Raw genomic sequence first — 26,156 nt, forward strand, 5'->3', positions numbered from 1 at the left:
GCCCACCACCACCATGTGCCCCCACTCTCCTCCGGTGCCTCCCTCCCTCTTCACTGCTGTGCAGATAGTGCTCCTTTTTCAACTTTAATTCCCATTTTGAGCATCCTTTTCTCTTTCTGATGCCTTCCAATCATGCCTGTTCCACAACGATGTTGCTGTAAAGGGGACCCTACAGAGGTCTTTACAAAGATCATTTCGGAGCCTCCACGGGTTGCGTAAACTTGAAGTCAATTGAGTCTCCTCACCCTGGGCTTTCAGTTTTCACTGGCTTTAGTTAAACAGAGGGCTGGGGAAGGATGATTCCTGGAAGAAGGGACAAAGAGCTCTGATCCTTCTTCCACAAGCTCAAGGAGGGTGGTCTGGCAGTAGGGCCCCACTGGGGTCTGACCACTAAACAAATTACCCCACGAGGCAGAGACAGTGAGTGGCCTGCCCCTCCCAGAGCTATGCACTGAGCAGAAAGAACCATGGCTCCAGGTTTGAAGGGCCATGACCTGGTCCTCCGGAATGAGGCCTTGGGCCGTGGCAACGGCTTCCTCCAGGCCCTGACCCTGAAGACTCCTCCTAGGTCTGGGCAGTGTCCAGATAGGCAGGGCCTCCCAGGCTGTCCCCCTCTCTGGGGGACGGGTGTTGGCAGTCTCCAGCTCAAAGGGCTGACGTCTGAACTCCTGTTTCGGAACAATGAGACGAAAGGAAGGAGGATCGAGTGCCACATGCCACTGCCAGTCCACAGCAGCCCAGCAGCTATGGCTCCACACCCTACGGCTCCATGGTATATGGCATGGCTAGGGCACTCCTGAACGGGCAAGGTGGAGGTGAGGAGAGGGGGATTTCACGAGACAGATGGACTTCCAGCCAAACTGGGCACGTGAGGGATCGAGGATTAATTTGGGAAGTTACAGGGAGGGGGGCTGACAGCCTGGCTATGTTACCTTCTCTTACCTAATTTGCTTCCCTCTTGCTCCTGCCTTGCTATCCAAAGCCACCAGTCAGGCAGCCTTACTCCTGCCTTGAAGGGTCCGCCCCTTCTACTGGGCCCTGCCTCAGAGACCTGGTACTCCAGGGCCTGGGCTTTAATCTCTGACATCATGAGTGGCCAGGCCCACTGTTCCCTTCCCTTTAACCAAGCAACAAGCAATGGCAGTGTCTCACAGCGAGCAACAAGCACCCCAGCATGTCCGGCCTGCTTTGAATCATGGCTCCACCAGATGCCATGTTTTTTCTTTACCACATACCTGAGCCTCGGTTTCCCCACCTGTAAAATAGGAGCAATAATACTGCCTTCTCAGAACTATGGCAAGAATTAAATGTTATTTACTACATGCCTGGTACTTGGTAGGCGTTCGGCTGATGGGAGCCATGTAGCTATCTATTTCTTCAACCCAAGCCTCAGTCAAACCCGCCAACATGTGTTGAATGTCTCCTATGTGCAAAAAAGCTGTCCAAGAAACCCCCTCCCCGGACACCCATGCTGAAAAGGGGAAGGAGAGAGTATCTCAAGGAAGTGCTCTAAAAACTTCCTGTCCAGGGCCAGCCTGAATTAGCACTTATAGTCTTGCATGCCCAGTTCTACAACTCTTTGATTCTGAAGAGTTGTGTACTATCTAACACGCACTATTTTATTATATCACATAACCTGTATTATGTCTTTTCTCTCCAACTCGACTGAAAGCTTCTTGACAGCTGGACCCATGTCCAGTCCTTCTTTGTGGGTTTTCCACAGTGCTCAGCACTGAGCTGCATGCATAAGAGGCAGCTGATATGAAGACCTGTTGATTAAGGTTGGTGCCTTGTGTGTGTGTGTGACCACAGGCGAGAGTATAGTCTGACATCTTTTATTCAGAGTGACATTATCATGTATCTGCTTGAATAAATTCGTTTCCCCTTTTCATCCTGCCTCAGTGAACAAGAAATCTTCCTGCCCCTGAGAAATAAGTGAGAGGTGAAGGGACCAATGAGACAGTGATTTTGTATCCTATGGCTGGCCCAGAACCTGGGCAGGGCCAGGCAGTGTGTTGGTGTGAGTCTGAGACACCGATGCAGGTACTGGAGAATGGTTGGTGACTCCAGCAGGATTTGGAAACTTAAGCCTAGAGATGTTTACAAATAGAATCACTATCAGGAATGACTGCGGGGAGGTAGGCAGGAGCTGGGTAGAAAAAAGCAGAAGTGCCTATAACCAGAAATAGGTCAGAGGTACCTCTCTTGGATAAAGAGCTCATATACAGAATAGATTACAAACTCCTACAAGTCAGTATGAAAATGACAAACAACCTAATTATTTTAGATCAGGAAAGATCTGATTAGCCACCTCACAGAAAGTGGTAACCAAATAACCAACACATACGCAAAAAGGTGATCAATACCATTAATCATTTGAGAAATGCAAATTAAAACCACAATGAGAGAGCAGCACATACCCACCAGAGGAGCTAAAGCTAAAGTGTAAAAGAAAAATCTCTAACAACAGACAATACCGAGGGTTGATGAGAATGGGGATCAACTTGAGTTCTTACACATTGCTGGTGGAAGCATCAACTGGTACAACCACTTAGAAAACTGTTTAGTGGTATGAAAAGCTAAACATGCTTTCTCTATGACCCAAAAATTCTACTTCAAGGTATATACTCCGGAGAAAGAAGTGTATGTGAACCCACAAGATATGCACAAGAATGTAGCTAGTAATTTTACTCAGTAACAGTCTCAAACTGAAAATCCCAAATTTTTATCAACGATAAAATGGGTAAATTATAGTATCTTCATGTAATAAAGCACTATACAACAATATAAAAGAACAATCTACTACTACTACATACTGTACAATTCCATTTATACTGAGCTCAAGAACAGTCAAAACTAGTCTATAGTGATAGAAACAAAGTAACAATTACTCTGTGAATACAGACTGGGAAGAAGCACTAAGGAATGGTCTAGCGTTCTGGCAATGTCCTGAATGGTGGTTACACGGGTGTATATACATGCAAAAACTTTAAGATTACTGTACTTTAGGCATTTTAACATATGCATGCTACATTTCAATTTTAAAATCTTAAAACAATTTTTTATTTTGTGGTAAATTGCCCAAGAATGTGATTGCTGGATTGTATTCAAGCACGTTTTAGTTTTATAAGAAACCACCATACTCTTTTCCAGTGGCTGTATCATTTTATATCCCCAACATCAATGCAGGAGTGATCCAGTTTCTCCCTATCCTCTCCAGCATTTGATTTTGTCACTACTTTTTATTTCAGCCATTCTGAAAGGTGTGTAATAACATCTCATGATAGTTTTAATTTGCATTTTCCTAACAGCCAATGATATTAAACATGTCTTCCTGTGTTTAGTTGCTATCTGTATGTCTTCTTCAGTGAAATATCTGTTCATGCCTTTGCCCATTTTTTCTTTTTTTGTTTTTAAACCATCTGAAGATTTCTTTATTCATTTGAGATAAGCCCTTTTAAAATTTCTACCTCGTTGGAAAAAAATCTTTGCCCATTTTCTAATCAGATTGGTTCTTTGTTTTTGAATTTTGAGAGTGCTTTATATTTTAGATACAAATATTTTATTGGATATGTTCTTTACAAATATTTTCTCTGAGACTCTGATATTTTCACCTGCTTAACAGGGTCTTTCACAGAGAGGAGTTTTTAATTGTGAAGAAGCCAAATTTATCGATCCCTTCTTTTTGTGGACAGCACTTTTGGCATCAAGTCTAAGAACTCTTTGCCAAATTTTAGATCCCAAAGATTTCTCCTTTGTTATCTTCTAAAGTTTTATAGTTTTACATTTTACAATTAAGTCTGTAATAAACTTTGAGTTAATTTTTGTATAAGATGTGGTTTTTTAAGTTTTATTTTTCATTGAAGTATAGTTGATATTTATTAAATTTTTTTATTGAAGTATAGTTGATAAATGTGAAGTTTAGGTTGAGGGTTTTTTTTTTTTCTGTCTATGGACATCTAATTGCTCCAGCACTATTTGTGGAAAAGGCTATTGCTCTTCTGTTGAATGGCACTGCACCTTTGTCAGAAAGCAGTTGGATACATTCGTGAGTCTAGTTCTGTAATTCTCTATTTTGTTCCATTAATCTATGTGTCTATCCCTCTGCCAAAACCATACTGTCTAGATTATTCTAGCTATATAGTAAGTCCTGAAATCAGATAAAATGATTCCTCCTACTTTATTTTTCTTCAAAAATGTTTTAGCTACGCCAAGTCCTGTGACTTTCCATATAAAGTTAAGAATAATAAGCATATCTGTATCTACAAAAAACCTTGATGGGATTTTGATATAAATTGCCTTAACAGATCAATCTGGGGAAAAACGGACATCTTTACTACATGTTGAGTCTTCCAACCCATGAACATAGTACATTTATTTAGGTCTTCTTTGATTTGTTTCATTTTGTAGTTTTCAGCATATAAGTCCCGCCCATGTTTTGTTAGATTTATACCTAGGTATAATCTGAAAACTTTTGGGAGCAACTGTAAATGGTATTTTGTTTTTAATTTTGGTTTCCAAGTGTTCACTGATACAAAAAAATGTGATTGATTTTTGTTTGCTGGTTTTTTCCTGCAACCTAGCTGAACTTGTTAGTTCTAAGAGTTTTTGGGTGGATCCCTTGGGATCTTCTCTGTAGACAACAATGTCATCCTCAAATAGGGACAGTTTATTCCCTCCTTTCCAATCTGTATGCCTTTTATTTTGTTTTCTTCCTCACTGCTCTAGCTAGGACTTATGGTTGGATAGGAGTGGTTGAACGGAAATCCTTGCTTTGCTCATGATCTTGGAGGAAAGCATTCATCTTTCATTGTTAAGTATGATACCATCTCTAGGCTCCTTGTAGATGCTGTTTATCAATTTGCTGAGCGTTTTTTATCATGAGTGGGTGAAATATTTTGTCCAATGTCTTATCTGTGTTAATAATCAACAAATTGGTCTATTTCTTCTAAATTGTTGCATTTATGAGCATAAAGTGGTTCACAGTATTTTATCTCTTTTAATGGCTGCAGAATCTGTAGTGATACCCCGTTTCATTCCTGACATTGCTGATTTGTGTCACCTCTCTCTCTCTCAGGTCTTGCTAGAGGTTTATCATTCACTGCTAATGATTTTTTGAAGAACCAGCTTTTTGTTTCATTACTTTGGTCTGTTGTTTGTTTTAAATTTTATTAATCTGTGCTCTTATTTTCGTTTTTCCTTCTTTCTGCTTCATTTGGGTTTATTTTGCCCTTTCTCTGGTTTCCAGAGGAAGAATCTTAGACTATTGATTTGAGTCTGTTCTTCTTTTCTAATGCAAGCATTCAATGTGGCAATATTTTCCTCTCAGAACTGTCTTAGCTGCACCCCACGTATCTTGATATGCTGTATTTTTGTTTTCACTTAGTTCAAAGTTTTTTTTTTTATTTCCTTTGAGACTTCCTCTTTGACCCGTGGATTATTTAGAAGTGTTTTAAATTTTTCACGTTTAGAAGTGTTTGTTATCTTTCTGTTTTTAATACTGCATTTTGGTCTGAGAACATATTCTGTAGAATTTAAAATTTAAAAACTTCCTGAGGTCCTGGATATAGTTTATCTTGGTGAATGTTCCATGAACACCTGAAAACATTTGCTAGTCGTCAAGGCACTGGAATCCTATATAAATTCCCCTCCTGGCCAAAATACCTACAGAAGGCTTTTTCACGACCAAACCCTAACTGAGATAGAAGGTTACACCCCACATTACATGGCAACCCATGCTGAAATCCTGCTGAACTTTGTCTTCTTTCCCTACATCCTTTCTCATCTGCTGCCCCTTTGCTGGGTGTCTTCCCTTCTCCCTTCTGGCCCCACGCGGCCATTCCAGTCTCCCTGGTGCCAGCCTCATCTTTCTTTCCAGATCTCACGTCACACCCACTTCCCATCCCACTCTCTCTATCTCCTTTCTTACCTAAAGAATTGTTTTCTTCTCTCTCAAATTAAAACATGTGGCTCTTCTCTGCACCCCTGCCATCAGCTCATTAAGAATTTTCTTTGTGATTCACCCTTCTTAGAACGCGGGGGGGATGGTAAACAGCGAATAACTTTCTTGCTCTCATAGGGCTAAGTGTGACCCCACCCTTGTATCTGTGGTGCAGGTGTCTTGTTGGCCATTGGCCCAGAGGTCTAAGTTGTGAGAAGCTTATTCACTGGTCCTTCTAGAATCTCTGAATAATGATAGGTTCTTGATATTCTTTTTTTTTTTTTTTTTTTTTGTGCAATATGTGGGCCTCTTACTGTTGTGGCCTCTCCCGTTGCGGAGCACAGGCTCCGGACACGCAGGCTCAGCGGCCATGGCTCACGGGCCCTGCCGCTCCGCGGCAGGTGGGACCTTCCCGGACCAGGGCGCGAACCCGTGTCCCCAGCATCGGCAGGTGGACTCTCAACCACTGCGCCGCCAGGGAAGCCCGGTTCTTGATATTCTTGATGTCCCGGGTTATGTTGAAATCTGCCGCTGATAATTCACAGCTCTCATCAAAGTGGGAAAATCCTGTAGTTGATTTGTTCTGCCTCATGCTAACCGCAGAAGCTTAGGAGTCAAGAAAGACCTGGGCACAAATTTATCCTCTGCCATTCAGTTGGTAGCCATCTGGCAACCACGGTGGGTCACATAATCTCCCATGACTTTAATCCTCATCTGGAAATTGCACACCTATAGAATCGTAAGGATAAATGTGATAAAGCACTTGGTATGAAACTCATCAAAAGATGACAGTTATTCTTATTGTGTGTTATTTCGTTGTTATGTTGTTGCTGTTACTGATGATAATGGCATTATATGTCAGTATGTCTTTTATCTTCCTCTTTTGAGCTTTTCCTTTTCTGGTCAGGTAACTACATGCATACGGTGAGCATTAGTAATTTCTGGACACACAGACAGACTATATTCTAGCCTCTCTTGCACTTAGGTGTGGTCATATGACTGAGTTCTAGCCGATGGAACGTGGACAGAAATGATGTGAGTGATTTCTCCACCAGCTCGCTCATAAGACCCTTCCAGGAGCATTCCTTCATACTCTTCCCCTTCCTCTTAGGTGATGCAGCTGTATACGTCTGGGTCTTGAATGCCAAGTTTAGTGATAGCAGACACAGTATATAGGTGCCTAGGTCCCTGAATGAATGACTGGAGACAGACTGCCACGAATTAACAATCCTGATTAGCTATAGGTGATCAAGAAACACTTCTACGTGTTAAACCTCACTGTACATTTTAGAGTTTGTGTGTTAGTAGCTAGCATTTTCTAAACTAACATAAAAACTGGTACCTTGGAGTGGTGCCACACAAAAATCTAACATATAGCACTGGCTTAATGTTCACGCAATGGGCTGCAAAGAAACTGATCTTAAGAACTGGAAAGACGTGGTTGCCTGGAGTTGGGGGGTGGAGGAAGGGATGGATTTCAAAGGGGCACAGGGAGTCTCTTGGAGGGGATGGAAATATTCGTATCTTGACTATGGGAGTTGTATCCCAGATGTATACGACTGTCAAAATTCATCAAATTGTAGGCATTAAATGGATATAATTTATTGTCCAAAAATTATATCTCAATAAGTTGTTGAAAAAAAACCAACTCCCATCTATGTTAAACGACCTGTCTTACAAGCGTCAGGTTCCCAGACCCTGAGGTGAGGATTCATGTATGAGTGATTTACTCAGTGAGTGCTCCCAGAAGACAACAGCAAGGTGAGAGAGCAGGACAAGGAGGGAGGAAGCAGCAGGACTGTGGTCTTAGGCAGAGCTCCCCACAGTGGCCTCCACCTGATCCTGAGGGGGGCTCTGGGGCATGAGCCTCACAGTGTGTCCTGTTTCAAGACAAGGCAGTAGGAGAGATTCCTCCTGGGGCCTGAGGACAATCCACAGTGAGTCACAGGTGCAGCGGCTGGAAACGAAAGAGCACAGAAGCTGGGGAATGAGAGCCAGAAATGGGAAAGGGATTCAAGGGGATCCAGCAGAGCACCACCAATATCCATTACACCCTCCTAGAAGAACTCGTTTCTTATTATGATGAAGTATAATATGCCTGCTTTCTTCAGACTGTTTTCTAAATGCTGAATTACTAAAGCAAGGGTGTTCTGACATGAAAATCATCTGCAGAATCTTGGGCACGGACCACTGGAATGGGATGAAGGGCCAGCACCAACTGACCCACGGCAGCAGCCCACCCACTTGGGCCACATCCACAGACCCCTGGGGGGAGAGCAGACACAGTGGTTGGGGGAGGGGCTGGAAGCAGACAGATGTGGGTTCCAGGATGAGCCCCACCATTTTCTGGTTGTGTGGCCCTGCAGCTGTTGCTTAACCCACTCGCCTCACTTCCTCCTCTGAGAAATGGTAAAAACAAACTCATTTACCTCACAGGGTCACCGAGAGGTTTAAAGAGACAAAACAGGTAAAGCCCTCAGCAGATCCCTGGTGTGACATGCGACACAAGTGCTCAGGAAGAACTGCTTGTATCCCTGAACAATCATTTCTCTCCTCCCCCCCCCAACTTCCCCGCCATCCACGGCAGCCCCCACCCCACCACTCCTGGTCACCGTCTGCGTCCACTGATGCCGTCTGGAGCTCAGGACTGACACACCTTCCCTCCAACCCTCACGCTAGCTCTTTTAGCTTTTCCAGAGCAGAGGCTCTGGCACATTTTAGGATTCATTCAGAATTTGTACGGGTCAAAACAGAGGCCTGACATGTTTAGAAAGTACCCAGATTAATCTTGGGGGTGGGATGCAAAACAACACCCCATAGGAAAACACCATCCAGTCCTCTCCACCCCAAGTTACACTTCTAGGTGTCCTTCTAGCCACTGGGGTTTACAGAAACCTCCAAAACACCATATTACTTAGTTGTGAACAAAGCAGAAATTAAATTTTCTCATTTGGTGGAAACGTTTCTGGCTGACATTTGGGAAAAGGGAAGAGGTTAGCTTAAAGATCTGGTACCCCCATCCCTCATACCCCCGTTTCTCTTGTCTGTTTACCTATCCTTTTTCTCTCTCTCCTCTCTTACATTTCCAAGGGCCCATTTCATAGTTTGAGAAACCAAGGAAGAAAGGACATCACTTATTCTACTTGACAGATATTATGCAGGTTTTCCCTGTTCACGCAGAGGTACCTACCATACCTCGGGGAGAAAACTGTATTTTCTACATCACTTCTAAATCGTTGTTCACTTTTCTCTTCATCATTATATTTATCTGCTAATTTTGATACTAGATTTTTTCTTCAATATTGACATAACAGAATGAAACAGAGCAAAATAAAACATACAGAATAGTGAGAGCAACAACAGCAACAACCCAATTTCTCATGGGAATGGCCCAAAGGGACCTGGGCTCTGTTTTGAAGCCAGTTTGAATATGCAGGTTGCGTTAGTCCAGATCTCTGAAAAGCAGACACCCAGCAGGTTTTATACCTTTATTAGAGGAGGCACCTGTGAGGGAAAATGAGCAGTGCTGTCAGGCCCCAAGTGAAGCAAGGAGCAAAGGAAGGATGGCAGAAGACTCCCAGCCTGTTGTGTAGACTAAGGGGAGTTTGGCATGTCCACTGGGGAGCCCTCGAGCTAAAGCCGGCCGTCAGAGGAGGCCGTGTCTCCCAGGGGTGGGCATGCTCGGTTCCTTGCGGGCTGGGTCAGGAGTGGTGCAGGCCACAGGATGCGTGGCCTTGGGGCAAACAGAGCATTGGTTTCAGGGCCCAGCAGCGGGGCTTGGTCAGTCACACACCCTGCAGTTGGAGGTGTGCCAGGTGCATGCTCATGGCCGCCCAGTGGGTGGTTCGTTGCATCGCTGGTTTAATTCTAGATGGCAGCTGGAGGCCAATACTGAGTCTAGACTCTGCTCTTCCGTTCAGATCTTGAGACGCCCACTACCTCCCCAAATAGCACAGCTTCCACGTGGTCACTCCAATTTGTCTTGCAGAGGAGTCTGTGACGGGGGCTTGCTTCTGCTGATGTTGGGCCTTCACAGAAGGGCAGGGTGCTGTCAATGGAGGGAACTCAGAAATACACTGGGCCACCAAGTGCCAGAGGCAGGCGCCGCCGGCTGCATGAATCCTTCCCTTAACTCCACTGGGAACATGTTAGTAAGTGGAGGTAAATGGCCGGAGTCCACCTTCCTGCCCCAGGACCCTGCACCCAAGAGCTGGTGTTGAAGATGGGGGTAATTAAAGGAAGCCGCGTACTTCTCCCTGCTGCTCTGGCAATCACTTCCTTTCACACGCTCAAGGCCGTGGTTGACCTGAGCCTTCCGCAAGAAATTTCTGGCCCCTTCATAGCTTCTGAACATCTTTTGCTTGTCCGTTTGTTTTCCCCTCAGATGCTCCCATATTCCTAAGCTGTCTTCTGTCTGGTTTGTTGTTGTTGTTGTTGTCATTTGGTGGTTTTTCCTGAAAAATGTTTCTTATGTGCACTGAGAATCTGAAAGATCAGAGGTATCAGTGTTTGGTGTCAGGTTTTCCTGTGTACCTTGGGAACCTGTGAGTTGAATGCCTTGAGCAGCCTGAAAGAAGCATCAGATATCTCCTGCCTATCCAGACAGAACAAGCCACTCTGGACCTCGGGGAAACCCCTTTGGGTTCTGCCTTTACCTTTTGCCATCCTCATCTTCAGCTGAAGGCACCAGTCCTTCAGATGGTGCTACAGTGCAGGAAAAATGACCACCAGTGAACAGTCTAAACTCTGGGGTGGAGCCCAGCTCTGCCTTTCAGCCTCTCTGTGGTGTTTGCCAAGTCCCTTGTTGAATCTCAGTTTCCTCATCTACCACATGGGGTATCAACAGCATCCCTATCAGCCTCGTGGGGCTGCCATGGGGACCCTTGTCCAAATGAGAGGATAGGCCAGAAAGGCAGTTGGCAACTGTACTGTGCTGTGCCCATGTGATGAGCAGTCATCAGACGAGCACCTCACAGAGTTCTCCTACCCAACCTTAGTCTTGAGGGATGATAATAGGTGTTATTTGAGAAAGAAAAAGTTTTTCTACCTTAAAAAACGTTTGAGGAATGCAAGGTTACCCACGTTTAAACCTGTTCCTCACTGTGGATTTCTCAGAGACTTTAGCATCCTATGAATCTCTCTGAGTGCTTCCACACAGTGTCTGAGAGGATATGCTTCCTGTGCAAACCTGTGGGCTCCCACACCACACCCTCTGTTGGAAATGCCGTATTAGATAACATGATGGTCCCTGAGTGGAGGACACAGGTGTCAGACTTGGTGCCAGCCCCCATGCTGATGCTTGGATCATAAGAAACTTGAAAGACCGATGAGTTCATTTAACCAATGGACAGTTGATATGGGGCTACAACCTGGCAGACTGAATGCTCTTGATACCAAAAAAAAAAAAAAAAAAAAAAGCCCAGGAGAAACCCCTGACATGCGTGACGAATCTGACCAAGATCTCCCAGGGTCACCAGGGCCCTTCCAGAGTCCACACAGGCTCCTAAGTCACATTTCTAACAAGAATCCTATGTGAACGTGATTCTTGGAGAATTGGCCCATGGGAAAGGCCAACCCTATAATAACAGAAAGCAACGGAAGACTTCTTGTTTTCTTTCTCTTATTCAGAACAGAAGCTTGCAGTCCTCCTAACTCTTCTCTGACGGGGGTTCTACTGACCACCTGAGGTTGAATGCGGGCTGTCAAGCTCCTTCAAACTGGGGCCCCCAGTATGCCCGTGAGCCCTCCCAGCAGAGTCTTTGTCTTTTTTTTCCTATCTTTTCTTTATCATTTGAAGCATATAGCACAGTCCTGCATACACAGCAGATGCTTGATAAATACTTGGTGAATTTCATTGTCTTGTCCACTTAGCCAGTGTATCACAGATCACACCATCCATGGTCAGACCTCTCCCCACAAATATCAGGTGAACACTGGTCTGTGCCCAGGACCATCCTAGGTCTTGTGGACACATCAGCACATAGAGCAGGCACATGGCTCTGCCCTATGAGGCTTCTGTAACAGTGGCGTTCTACCCACCCGTTACGGTTGCTTAGCCATGGATAGTCCACAAAGACTTTTTACATATTTATCTTAGTTGGGTCCATGGCAACCCTATGATGTAGTTATTATTATTCCCAGTTGACAGATGAGAAAGCTGAGGTCCAGCAGGATTAAACGATTAACCCAAGGTCATGCTGTGGGCATGTGGGCGCCCCAACTGAAACTCAAGCTCAAGTCTTCTTGGGTGTGTAAACCCATACTACAACTCACCTCATCAAAGTCTCCCATTGAGCTCCGCAGAATAATTAGGTTATCCCCTAGCCATCAGTCTTTCTTTAGAAGGAAATCCCGATTTCGTTTTTTATCCTGTCTCCTCAAAGGTCAAAGCCCTGCTTATTCAAGAATTATCCCCCCTTCCAAAACAATGAGCAATTCCAAGGGAAGGCAGAACCCCTAAAATAGCTGCTAAACATCAATGGCGTTCATCTCAAGGATTACTCAACTGAGTGCTTAGTGTGTGATCTCAACCATAGAAAAGAAGAACTGCTCTTAAGCTCGATTATCTTTTTAAAAATTTGCAAAACCGTAGAAACTAAGCCCGTTTGAAACAGGAAGCTGTGTTCCTTCCTACCTTACTAATGTCGCTGGTGGTATCAGATGGTATCTCCGTTTCATGAGTAGCAAGACCTAAGCTATCACTGGACGCATAAAGGACTTTGCTAAATTGGCAGGTACCACTGTCTTCTTTTTGTTCTCATCTGGGCGAGAACTTATTAAATGCAACAGAAGTTGTTTATTCAGGAGAGGTTCCCAGGTAGATCATCAGGTTCCTAGGAGAAAGGAGATGGAGCAAGGGGTGTAGCCAGGCAGAAGCAATTCCTCCCAGGAGTACTCTTGGATGGAGGAGGTAGAGAGGGAGGCCTACTGCAATGCAGTAGGTAGTTTGGGACCAAAGTGGGAGAGCAGATTGTGAAATATGTCCATTTTCGTCTTGCTTTCTCCCATTCTGCTTTTCTCTCACCCGTATCATGATGTGTTTGCCTCTTCCACTCATCCAAACTTGGCCTTTTATCCTCTTCGGTCAACATGCCCAAGGCTGTGTCCATGCTGCCTTCCCTGGGCTTTCATAAATTCTCAACTATTGAGAGGATGACCACTCCAAAAGGGTTATACTTAGTAGCTTTGTGTTATTGATATTGATTTGTAAGAAACATTCAGTGAAAGTATAATTGACGTATGTGTGTACATACTTTTATATATTATATCTGTATATATACATATATATTTCAATTTTTCATTGAAAATCCACTCTAAGTCTGGCTATTAGATGGATCAGTTGTTCGGCTGGCTTGGTGTCTTTTTATCTGGATCTACAAAGTTGACTGTTTGCTTTTCCTGGATCTATATTAGAGGGCAGGAAGAGAAAGCCTTCCTAATCTTCTGGGAAACCTTCAATTGGTTGGGGATGAAAGTTAACTGTTGTGCGACAAGCGTTTTGAGGGGAGGCGGTGGGCTTACGGGGTCTTTGGTACATGGAAGTGATAGGAGTTGGAGTGTATCTGAAGCTCTTTTCAGAAAATGATGATGATTACCATGAACTATGCAGGTGGAGTTATTTCTCCTAGAGGAATAACTGCATGACTTAGTAAGAAAAAAGCAGATATACCCAGCAGAATAAAATGGGTAAAGGGCACAAACAGATAATTCGCAGGAAAGGAAATACAAATGATTAATAATTACAGCTAAAAAAAAAAAAAAACCCTCGGGGCTTCCCTGGTGGTGCAGTGGTTGAGAGTCCGCCTGCTGATGCAGGGGACGTGGGTTCGTGCCCCAGTCCGGGAAGATCCCACATGCCGCAGAGCGGCTGGGCCCGTGAGCCATGGCCACTGAGGCTGTGCATCTGGAGACTGTGCTCCGCAGCGGGAGAGGCCACAACAGTGAGAGGTCTGCGTACCACAAAAAAAGAAAGAAAGAAAACAACCCTCAGTAATTAAATAAGTGTTAGTTACATAATTAATGACATCCTTGTTGCCTGTAAAATTGGCTGAGGAATTTTTTTCTCTTAGATCTCCGTATTGATGGATGCTTGCTGAGACTGGCACCATCACCTACTAGTATATATATCGTTACACACCTTCTGGAAGCAATTTGGCAAAATGCATCAAGAGTCTTAGCAATATGACTAGCAGTAGAAACTGTGCTTTGGGAAATCTACTTTAAGGAAATAATAAAAATACAGACAAAGATGTTTACTGCAGCATTATTTGTAAAGGTGCAAATTGGAAACAACTTAATCACACAACAGTAAGACAATGATTAAATAACCATAAATATACAATATGTTGCAGTTGTTACAAATTATATTTTCAAATAATTTTTAACCACATGGAACTAGGTGCAGGGTATAAAATTTTAAGTCTCAGAATACAAAAGGGCATACAAGTGTGATATCAACTGTAACAAACATGGGGCCTAGAAAAGAGGCAGTGGTTCTCTCTCCAAGGCACAGGTGGAGGTGGAAATACCAGGGGCCAGGAAGCTGACCCTCCAGTATGCTGAACATCCCAACCATGTTATTTTGACTGCATAGGCGTAATTTCCCCATAAAACACTTCTTCATGATCATCTCTTTCAACTAAGTAACATATCAGCCTGTATACAAACACTAAAAATCAGCCACATTGGAAACACCCGCTACTGGAATATAAAGTGTAAATCTAATCTTTGAGCAAGGAAGTTGGTAAAAATATCCAAAGTCACTTGGCAGGTGGATGAAACCAAGTTACTTAACTGACTACACTCCAAGAATAGCGTGTAAACTTTGCTCGAGTAACTAATAATATGAGTGGCAGCCGTGCAAGTCCATGTGCTGCTCTAAAACATAAAGGCTGGGAGATGTCTGCTGCTGGGAAGAAGACTGCATTTATTCAGGATTTCAACCTTGAGGGGTTCCTGTGTATTTCTAGGGAGGGAGTTTACTGGCTCACGAGACAGCCCATTCTGTTCCTGCACAACTTGGTTCTCAGCCAGTTCTTCCCCATATGTGACTGAATGTAGTTTCTTCCAATACCATCAAATTCCTGTTCTCTGGAGAGTCTACTCCCTCCTCTACAGGAAAAGCTATTCCATTACAGGCTTTCCCTTCTCAAAGGAATCCAAAACATCGCCTAATCCAATTTTTTAACAAAAAAAGATTAGAAAACTTTGGTCCAGATCAAAGATGTATAAATATTGGGATAAAAAGGAAAAGAAAAGAAACTAAAATAAATCTGAAGACTTTTTTCATACAGAACATTCAGGTTCTGCCAACTACAGCTGATGTTTCTGGACCTTTATCATCCTAGCCTGTCCTATGCTCCAGGTTGATCCTATGCTCCCTCTTAAAATGTGGTACCTGGGACATAACCTAATATTTCAAATGTATAGTCTGAAAAGTGAAAAGCAAGGTAAAATTATTCTGCTCCATCCTTGTATTCATTTAAGAAGCATTTATTAAGCAGCTATTACTTGTCAGGCATTATACGGGGCACTAGTCCTGCACTGTCCAATATGGTGGCTACTTGCCACATGTGGCTATTCCAACTGAACTTGATTAAATAACATGAAAAGCTCAGTTTTTCAGCAGCAGTAGCCACATTCCAAGTGCTCAATAGCCATGTGGCTTGTAGGTGCTTTACTGAACAGCACAGATACAGAACATTCCATCACTGCAGAAAAGTTCTATTGGATAGTGCTGTACCAGATCATTATTTTTTCTGACTATCCCAGGTTTGCTGTGGAAAGAAGTACAAGGGAAGGGGGACTGGTTTCAAACTGTGTAAGTGGGAAGCAATTTGAGGAGCTAGATGGATAGGTAATTGGATGAATAAATGAAGGGCTAGCTGGGTAGAGAGGAACATGGAGAATCAGATGGGTAGATTTCCTTTGTTCTGGATGATCTGTTTACATAGACGAAGACTGAATTAGCTCTTGGGGTTGGCTTCTAAAGAGCCTGCAACTGAGGATACTCTTAGTTCAACCCCTAAATTTCCTCTTTTCTTCTCACTTCAGCTTAAGGAGGTTGGAGGGATGTAACTCAGAGACAGTAAACAGATTCAAAAAATTTGGGAGGGTGCAGTGTATCATCTATCTATCTATCTACCTACCTACCTACCTATCTATTCCTGTCATCTTTGTGAAAGATAATCTAACCTCGATGATTCTTCATTGGAATGTCAGTCGGTAAATGGATTAATATAATCTTGGGTTCCCATTAGGTTATTTAATTTGCTTGAGATCCAAAACCATTTGTGGAAATTCAAAATCCTCATTTACTGTAACTAAAGATTTTAACGAAGGCTGAAATGTCTTGTTAAAACATTACTGGATACCAATCACTGTGTTTTCTATAACCTCACTCCCTCACCTTCCTCAAGACTTTTCTCAAATGTCATCTCACGAGCTCCTTGTTGACCCCCTCCAATTTAAACTGCACCTCTTCAACCCCATCCTACTGCCTTTCCTCATCTCCTACTTTATCTTTCTCTGTAGCACTCATGACCATCTGAGACACTGTAGATTTTAGTTATATATTATTCCCCAACTAGAATATAAGCTTCATGAGGTCAGAGAGTTTTGTCTATTCTGTTCACTGATATGCCTGTGTCCCTGGAATAGTGCCTGGCATATCATAGGTGCTACTAAGTATTTGCTGAATGAATGACTGGAGAACCCCATGAGGCAGTAACTCTTCTTATCACCAGGTTACACATAAAGATTCTGAAGCACAGAGAGGTTAACCTACTTGCTCTAGGTCACACAGTCATTTCTTCAGACTCAGGAATTGAATAATTATCCTAGACTGAGGAGGACCAAGGATATATAAGCAAGAAAATCTTACAACTATGATTCCTTGGCACCAAATACCCATGAAACCAGAAGTATCTAGGGCCTTAGGCATGGAACCTGATCTTAACAGCAGGTGGTCCTGCAGGAGTGATCCCCACCAGGAGTCACCTGTAGGCAGGGCTCTTCCAGATGGACAGGCAGTTTCAGGATGGTAAGCACTGACTTCACACCTGCTCTCTTCTCTATATTCTTTAGATGATTTATCAAGTTCACCTGAGAGGCGGATCCCCCTCAAAGAGACTAAGCACTTACACACACACACACACACACACACACACACACGATTAGTGACGTTACTAAACTGGGATATCATTCAGCATGTGGCCTTCTATCAGACATGTCTGGTTTTAACCAAACTCCCGCTACTGTCAAGGATCAGCACTCTTCATCATAGGCATGACAGTTTTCCACTTTAGCAAAGTTTTAGAATAAAACGGATTTCAAATTAATAGTATCTTTCTTGTACTTTGGGGACTTTGAAAGGTTGGGGGGTAGGATGTCCAATTATAATCAGGAACCAGACAAACGTACTAACACCACTATTACTTAACATCACTGTGGAAGTTCCAGCCAAAGCAATAAGGTGAGAGAAACAAATAAGAAATACCAGAAAGGAGGATATAATCTTATCACTGTGTCACAGATATATGATTATCTATCTAGGAGTCCTAAAGGAATTTATTTTTAAAAATCAGTAAGGTAATCAGCTTAAAACATGTAAAATAATTTTTTTTACACTACTAACGATTGGTTAGAAAATTTGCTAGGGAAAAATATATCATTCACAGTAACCTCAGAAATATAAAGGCAGATAAAAATTTAAAAAGAAATGTGCAAGACCAATAACTTAAAGCTCTATGGTAAGCAGACATAGCATGTTCCCAGATATAAACGTTTGATATGTAAACTTATCAATTCTTCCTAAACTTATTTACAAATGTAACAAAATACCACTCAAAATTATGTTTCTGTAAGTAACTGACCAAGTGATCCAAAAGTTTATCTAATAGGACAAATGGCTCTAACAGATAAGACATACTGCAAAATGAATAATGAAAGGCAGTTGTATAATCGGATAATCTATATAAATGATCTAATAAATCTACAGTAATTAAAAGAGTGTTTCTGGCACAGAAATCAATGGAATGTAAAGTACACAAGCAGAATCAGGAACTTGAGGGAACATATGGCAAAGGTGATGTTTCCAGCCCAAGGAGGAGAGAGAAGGTAGTTACTCAACATATGGTGTCTTTGAATTGGTCAACCATTCAGAGAGAAATAAAATAGAAATGCACTTCACGCCATGTATCAAACCAAACTAAAACATATTAGTGATCTGCGTGTATAAAAACGGAACCATAAAGATACTAGAATATATATAAACATCTATGTAATCTTGGGGTGTGGAGGCCCTTACTAAATGGAACCCTAAGGCTATAGCAGTGTGGTCTTTGGAGACACAGAGTCCCAGCCCTGCCGTGCATCAACGGAATAGTGACTGAGCCTTGCCAAGCCTCTGTTTGCTCATCTATAAAATGGGTATATAAAAACCTACCTTGCAAAGCTGTGAAGACAAACAAGCCTGTATAAAGTGCTGGCCTAAGGAAGGCACAGTTATTACTCACTATTGTCTCACATTGGTTATGTGTAAAGAACGTAAACTTCCTGAACTCAGAGGCCATTTTCTTCTCAGTATTTTTTCCTTCCCACGTGGTTGCTGACAATAAGGGGAAAAAAACTACATCATACAAAGAAAGCTTCTGACGATATCATGCATTATTTGATCCATGCTGAGAAATACATATTTCTTTCAGTCAGAGGCACTGTACCGGCTGGGGCTCAGGACCAAGGAGCTGGAGGCCCAGTGCACTGGCTTGATTTGGCGTGTCTTTAGAGTTTAATAAGATTCTTTGAGTGGATTCTCATTAGGAGGGGCTCTGGCTTGCATTTGGGGAGGGTCCAGAGAAATGGTCTCCACGTCTTCAAAGACAGGAAGGTCTGAATTACTGTAAACCCTGGGGGGTGGCCTTCTGATGTGCACTCTGGATGTTTAAGCACAGTGTCCAGCTATACAGGCTGAAAGGCTGGCCCAGCAAGAGAAGAGCAGGGGCCCTGTGAATATCCTCCAAGTTCAGAATTTGCCAAAAGCGCTAAGAATCGTGGAGTGGGAAGAAGAGAAAATGTGGGCATGAGAGTATCACACACTGAATAATTTGGAGGCATCCTGGGAGCTGGTGTCCTCACGGCCCACCTGTCCACACGAAGGTGCCTGCTGTGGTCATCCGAAAGGCCTTCTCACTCTTCCCGTGGAGGCCCGCTGAGCCCCAGCCAAAGCAGGTCTCAAGACCCTAAAAGACACCTCCCCTACCCCAGTCTGGGGGTTGTATGTCAGCTCCACCCAAGATCAAGGGGGAGAACCTGGCTACTAAGATCTCCAAATTTCAGAACAAAATTCAAATGCTTTACCTAGTGTGCCCTCTTCTTCAAGTTTCTTAGATCTCAGTTTGTGGTTTCAAGTTCTGATGAGGAAACCCTTCATCTTTTAATTTGCCTGGGTTTTCAACACAATTACCTTTAGAAAATGTGTCTGCCAAATCTTCCAGCAGTCCCTGCCTAAGAACACTAGCTTTCAACGACAGTTTAATTGATGAGGGAATATAGAAAATTTTAAAATTTTACAGCTTTGAAAATGATAATCCACCTACGCCCCACAGCTATTTTGATTCTCTGCCTGTTGCCTTTTACATGTCCATATAATTTCATGCTGTTGCAATCTTCGTTTACACACTTTACATTCTCTTCATTTTTATAAACATTTGTCTGTGATTCTATCTGGTATCCAAAACTAGTTTTAATGACTACATAATAATCTATTGTGTAAATGGACTACAATTTATTCAAAATATCCTTCATGTGTCAAACATTTAGATCGTTCCCATTTCTTGTTTTTCTACTACAAAAACAATGCCACAGTGAACACCTTTGTGCACATTATGTCTTGGACCTTTTCCCCTTAGGGTAAATTCCCAGGATTAGAACTACTGGATCAAAGCCATGTGTATCTTGATGGTTCCTGTTATATATAAAATTTATTAAAACAAGTTACATTGCATCATCAATGAATAAGCGCTCCAGCAATGGATAAGGTTCACTGCAAACTCACTAGCATTGAGTATCATCATTACATTTTTTTTTGATAATTAAAATGGCATTTCAAACAAATATATTTTCTAAAGAAGGGTCTCCAATTCTCAATATTTCTGTTCAATTCAGTTTTGCAACACTCATTAAAATTTTACACTGGTGAATGTGAAATTATGAGGTATCCATTATCTCATACCATTTACCACAGTATAAACGAAGGTTGCATATATATTTAGTTGGACCTGGCCAGAAAAGAATGGCAGGGAGAGGGCTCCTCTCCTTCTGAGTCCAGGAATTGTGAGAAAAGAGACTATGGAAGGAAGCAGTCACATCTGTGTATCCCTATCTCTCCCATCCAGGCTTTGACCAGAGTTGGGGGGTATGGAGGGCTGTTTGATAAATTGGAGGTAACCCCAAAGGATGTCTCTCTGCAAGGCACCTCCTTACCCACATGGGGTGGTTAGCGCAGTTAAGCTGGTGGTCAGGCAGAAAAAAGATCTGGTTTGCAGTCTTGCGTGTCCCTTGGTTTGTACATGGCATGGACATGGAGTCAAGGAGGAGCATGTCTGCCTGGGCACCTGCCAGTTCAGAAGAAAGAGCATAGCCTGGGCCAGAAACCTGATGGAGATGTGCTTCTCCATTCCAGCCAGAGCCGAGGGAACACTCCATCACCTGGGAGAGGTCACTGTGCCTGGGGAGGACTGAGAATGAATCGATCCTGAAGCCATTAGCTACAAACCATTGCAGCAGATGCCAGCACAAGGCTCAGGGTTGGGACTAGGTTGACCCGCCTCAGCAGACACAAGCCACGTAAATCAAGAACCAACAGGAGACTAGGGTACCCCCTTCTCCCTCCACCCACGCATCGAGTCATGCTGGCCCTTCCCCCATATCTCCACTGCCATCTTAGAAAGAACCAATGAGAGAAGACAAGGGACTGAAATTATAAGCTGGCAACACAGGATGAGTAAAACCTAGTCATCATTCAAATCAATGGATGGATCAGACTAAATTTAAACCACTTAGGACTAAAATTTGTGAATACTTTTTCCTGCTACCCAGCAGGTGGGAAGCTAGTAACAGAGATCCAAATAGTTTTGGAGACTAAAGAAACTTCATTTACAGTGCACGGTTGAGTTGTATTGTGAGCAATTTTAGTGAACCAGCTAAAGGAGTATGATGTCAATTTTTGTAAAACTTCGTATCCACGTATGCATATCTACATAGAGAAATGTTATTGGTGGTAAACTCATCATGGTGAGATTTGGGGTGGTTTTTACTGTGTGTGTGTGTGTGTGTGTCCGCGCGTGCACGCCTTTCTTTATTGTTGATGTTGTTTACTATTACTGTATCATTTTTCCAAACTGCAAGGACTGTGATTAGGACTGCAGACAGGTAAAAACCCTGTTTTTGTGTCTCTGACCCCATGTAACTAGTAATCAACGACTTGGCTTCTGACTCTACAGAACCTGCTTGCTTCCCTGTGCTTTGCAGTCTAGGCACCCACCCCCCACCAAGATTCTATAATCTTATACTGATCATGTTGGATTTATGGAAGTGACACATGAATTAAAGACGATCCTCAAGTTGAACAAAACTTCAGTGAAATTTTTTTAAAAGTCTGACATGTTTTTAGATCAGTCTGGGAGAAAAGGAAAGAATATACAAATAATTAATGGTGAGTAGAGGCCCTGTTCCTTTCTTGCTTTAGACATTAAGATTTAGAGAGACACTCATGTTGAAAATGCGTAACAGACAAAGTGACAGGTATTTTTTCTCAGCTGCTGTGGATTTTGCCATTAGGAATAAGAATGCTGATAAGATCATACAAATCAGTTATTCCTCAATTCCATTTTTCACCTCAAAAGCCTGAAGGTGTCACTTATCAGCAGATGATGTACCAGGACAGAGCTATGAAAATAGATCAAGTTCTATCCAAAAGTCCCTACTTTTTCCTGATTTCATATGAAATTGCTTCTCATTGCCTTTCTTTCACTTCTGCTTCCTACCAATTTTACAGGTTTCTTCTAATTTAAAATGTTATCTCATGTAGACTGTCTGATTTGATGCTCACCACAACCTTGGGTGCTACCATGATCCTTATTTTAGAGATAAGTAAACAAGGCTCAGAGGTAAAGGCCTGTCTAAGTCCTATCGCTGGCGAGCAGAACAGCCAGGAACAGCTCCTGTGTCTCCCCTCTCCACTCTCACATGGACTACACAGAACCCTGACAGGTGTTGACCTCTGGGGTCCCAGTATTCTCTTAAGAAGCAAAGACAATCCTTGCCATTGGCTCCAATTATTGCAGTTTGAAGACTTGCCTTGAGAAATGCCTGCTGACATACATTCATGACCTCACATGTGTGCCTTCATAGAAAGTAGAAAGTCAGTAGGACTCCTTCTGAGGAGGCAGTGCAGGGATTAACTGCCCTTCATGGACTCCTCCCTTGTCTGTTTTTCCTTCTTCTCCAGCCAAGTCTGTAATCTTAAGAAAAGCAGGCACTGGCCCTAGGGATCCTGTTCTACAAAATATCAAATCTAATATGAAGTCCCATTGGCCTATGCTCAGCTCCTTTATGAAGGAGAAGCTCTAAGGGGTTTGCTCTTGGCACATGATTGGCTTAGTCAGCACTGTCACGAACAGGAAAAGGGAATGCTGCTTATAATTATTACAATAGTTAGTAACTATTATAATAGCTAAGTCTTCAAAAGTTAAAGATCATCCCAGCTTACCCTTCCCCCTCCCCATGTCCTCAAGTCCACTCTCTACGTCTGCATCTTTATTCCTATCCTGTCCCCAGGTTCTTCAGACCTTTTTTTTTTTTTAAGATTCCATATATACGTGTTAGCATACGGTATTTGTTTTTCTCTTTCTGACTTAATTTACTCTGTATGACAGACTGTAGGTCCATCCACCTCACTACAAATAACTGAATTTCGTTTCTTTTTATGGCTGAGTAATATTCCATTGTATATATGTGCCACATCTTCTTTATCCACTCATCTGTCAATGGACACTTAGGTTGCTTCCATGTCCTGGCTATTGTAAATAGTGCTGCAATGAACACTGTGGTACATGACTCTTTTTGAATTATGGTTTTCTCGGGGTATATGCCCAATAGTGGGATTGCTGGGTCATAGAGAGTGGCAATGACATATATACACTACCAAATGTAAAACAGATAGCTAGTGCGAAGCAGCCGCATAGCACAGGGAGATCAGCTCGGTGCTTTGTGTCCACCTAGAGGGGTGGGATAAGGAGGGTGGAAGGGAGACGCAAGAGGGAGGGGATATAGGGATATATGTATACGTATAGCTGATTCACTTTGTTATACAGTAGAAACTAACACAACAATGTACAGCAATTATACTCCAATAAAGATGTAAGAAAAAAAAAGTTAAAAATCACTGCACTTGAATCCAGGGATGAGAGAACTGGACATAGACACTGAAGATCTAGCTTGAACTTCTGCAATTACTTACTAGAGGATTTTAGGCTAATTATTAAATTTCTTTAACGTTCAATCTCCCCATTAGCTATGATGAACAGCACATTGTTATGGGGCCATGGAGAGGGGGTAGTTATTTCTAATAATAATCACTATTATCATTATTACCACTATTATTATTATTAGCATTTGGTTTTTAAATAGGTAAGATGATTTTGAAAGTCATATATAACACATATAACATATAAAATGTGTTATATGTATAGTATTATTGTTATCATTACCCAACCTGTCTCTTCGAGTTTTGTATTTCTTCCTTCAAATGCTTTCTGAGAGCAACACGCCCACTCTTCACCACCACTCACAACTCTTCTGTTTCCTTTCCCATCCCGGATCATGCTGACTTTGAAAACGGTAGATCTTTCACTCCAGACATCTCCCCCTACAGCATCTCTGATATACCTTTGGAAATACATACTGAGGAATGTATAGGCTGTTTATCCCATGTGGTTTTATTGAGTAAATGTATAAACCAAGTGGTGTGGGTCACAAGGGGTGATCATGGCTAATTGTGGGGTTGCTTTTTCCTTCTTCTATCACAGAGCCAAGGGAAATGGCGACCTCAGTCGATGGGACTGAGACTGTGGGTGAAGCTGCTGGGACCACACCCTATGACTATGAGGGGGCACTGCCATGTGAAAAAAGCAACATCAAGGAGCTGGGGGCTCAGTTCCTGCCCCCACTGTATTCGCTGGTGTTCACGGTTGGTCTGCTGGGCAATGTAGTGGTGGTGGTGATCCTCACAAAATACAACAAGCTCCGGATTATGACCAACATCTACCTGCTCAATCTGGCCATTTCCGACTTGCTCTTCTTATTCACTCTGCCGTTCTGGATTCACTATGTTGGGTGGAATGAGTGGGTTTTTGGCCACCATATGTGTAAGTTGCTCTCTGGGCTCTATTACATGGGCTTGTACAGTGAGATCTTCTTCATCATACTCCTGACCATAGACCGGTATCTGGCCATCGTGCACGCCGTGTTTGCCCTTCGAGCCCGGACGACCACTTTTGGTATCATCACCAGCATCTTCACCTGGGTCCTGGCAGGGTTAGCAGCCCTCCCTGAATTTATCTTCCATGAGTCCCAAGAGGAGTTTGAACAGACTTTCTGCAGCCCTCTTTACCCAAAGAATGGAGAGAATGCCTGGAAGTGTTTCCATGCTCTGAGGTTGAATATCCTGGGTCTCGCTCTGCCTCTGCTCATTATGGCCATCTGCTACTCAGGAATCATTAAAACGCTGCTGAGATGCCCCAGTAAAAAAAAATACAAGGCCATCCGGCTCATTTTTGTCATCATGGTGGTCTTCTTTATTTTCTGGACACCCTACAATCTGGTTGTCCTCCTCTCAACTTTTCAAGTGCACCTGGAGACTGAGTGTGAGCAGAGCAGACAGCTGGACCTGGCCATGCTGGTGACGGAGGTGATCGCCTACACCCACTGCTGTGTCAACCCCGTGATCTACGCCTTCGTTGGTGAGAGGTTCCAAAAGCACCTCCGCCACTTTTTCTACAGGCATGTGGCCATCTACATGGGCAAATTCATCCCATTTCTTCCTAGTGAAAAACTGGAAAGAGCCAGCTCTGTCTCCCCGTCAACAGGAGAGCAGGAACTCTCTGCTGTATTTTAGGTCAGATGCAGAACATTGCCTAAAGAAGATGGATGGGGCAGATGAAGCAAACACATCAACCTCTGCACCAGTCCTCTGAACTTCCAGCGCAACACTGAAGTTCTTAAAGACATTAAAATATATACCCAATGGTAGCAGTCTATCTATGCACCCCAGAGGCATTACCAAAGGTCAGCAGCTGGGCAGTGACTTATTGTCAAACCTGAGAAGTAGAGCTTTGCTTGATTCTTTCAAGAGTTACATATATTTTAATGCACCTGAATGTTACACAGTTACTATGTGCAGCTACACACAGGTAAAGCTTTTCATATCTTAAACCTTAACTTCAGCCAGTTATTGATATAAATGAAACATACTTCACAAAATACAATAAATCAATTACATTATCTCTTAATGTGCCTAGTTCTTTCCTTGCTTGATAAAGACTTGTAAAAAATTTATGCATATGTACTCTCAAGCACCATAATGGCATGTCACACCTGTTTTGAATATTCTTAATAATGAACAGATCTCCTATTCACACTGAATGACCACAGTTCCCATGAGCTACTCGATAGAAGAAGAGCAATTTGGTATTTTCAGTATAGAGAATAAAGGCCCTGCTCATAGAAACTTCTCAAGAGTCCTGAAATGTGCAGACACTGTCCTCTTTTACACCAGTCTCACTGTTCATCCAGTAACTGTGCATTAGGTGATACAGACAGGATGCACAAACACTGCCTTAGGTTAAGAGAAGGATGCAAAACTGTGTAAGACAAACACAATCCTTGCCCCCATGAAACTTTCCCTGTATTAGAGGATGTTTAAGACAGAAACAATAACTTTAGCGCAAAGAGGGACACACTCGATGCTACGCCTGGGCCAGGAAGAAAAAGACCATTTCCAGCTGGAATCTGAGGGAGGAAGTGGCTTTTGAGTAGGTCTCTGAAGGAGGGGCAGGATTTAGAAAGGGAGAGGGTTGGGGGGAAGGCACCCGAAGCCAATGTACGCCCAATACAAAGGTGACTGGGGAAGGCACCAACACGTGTGGATGGCAGGGTG

General features: G+C 42.9%; 1 protein-coding gene across 2 annotated transcripts; it reads left to right on the forward strand.

Moving 5' to 3' along the window:
- Nucleotides 1–1,758: 1,758 nt before the first annotated feature.
- Nucleotides 1,759–25,509, forward strand: CCR3 (C-C motif chemokine receptor 3). 2 transcript variants are annotated; one of them, XM_027096993.1, is made up of 2 exons: nucleotides 1,759–1,781; nucleotides 24,028–25,509. In XM_027096993.1, the coding sequence occupies exon 2, from the start codon at nucleotides 24,039–24,041 to the stop codon at nucleotides 25,113–25,115; it is 1,077 nt and encodes a 358-aa protein (XP_026952794.1). In that variant the 5' UTR covers nucleotides 1,759–1,781; nucleotides 24,028–24,038; the 3' UTR covers nucleotides 25,116–25,509. The 2 variants fall into 2 exon arrangements, with proteins under 2 accessions (XP_026952794.1, XP_026952793.1); XM_027096992.1 differs by lacking the exon at nucleotides 1,759–1,781 and adding an exon at nucleotides 12,549–12,675.
- Nucleotides 25,510–26,156: the final 647 nt, after the last annotated feature.

This window comes from Aethalodelphis obliquidens, unplaced genomic scaffold, assembly GCF_003676395.1.
Source record: "Aethalodelphis obliquidens isolate GAN/ISIS:26980383/991018 unplaced genomic scaffold, ASM367639v1 scaffold111, whole genome shotgun sequence".
In the NCBI taxonomy this organism is placed as follows: Eukaryota; Metazoa; Chordata; class Mammalia; order Artiodactyla; family Delphinidae; genus Aethalodelphis; species Aethalodelphis obliquidens.

Excerpts from the sequence above, each read along its gene's own strand:
- CCR3 (XM_027096993.1), top strand. The coding sequence starts at position 24,039 with ATGGCGACCTCAGTCGATGGGACTGAGACTGTGGGTGAAGCTGCTGGG.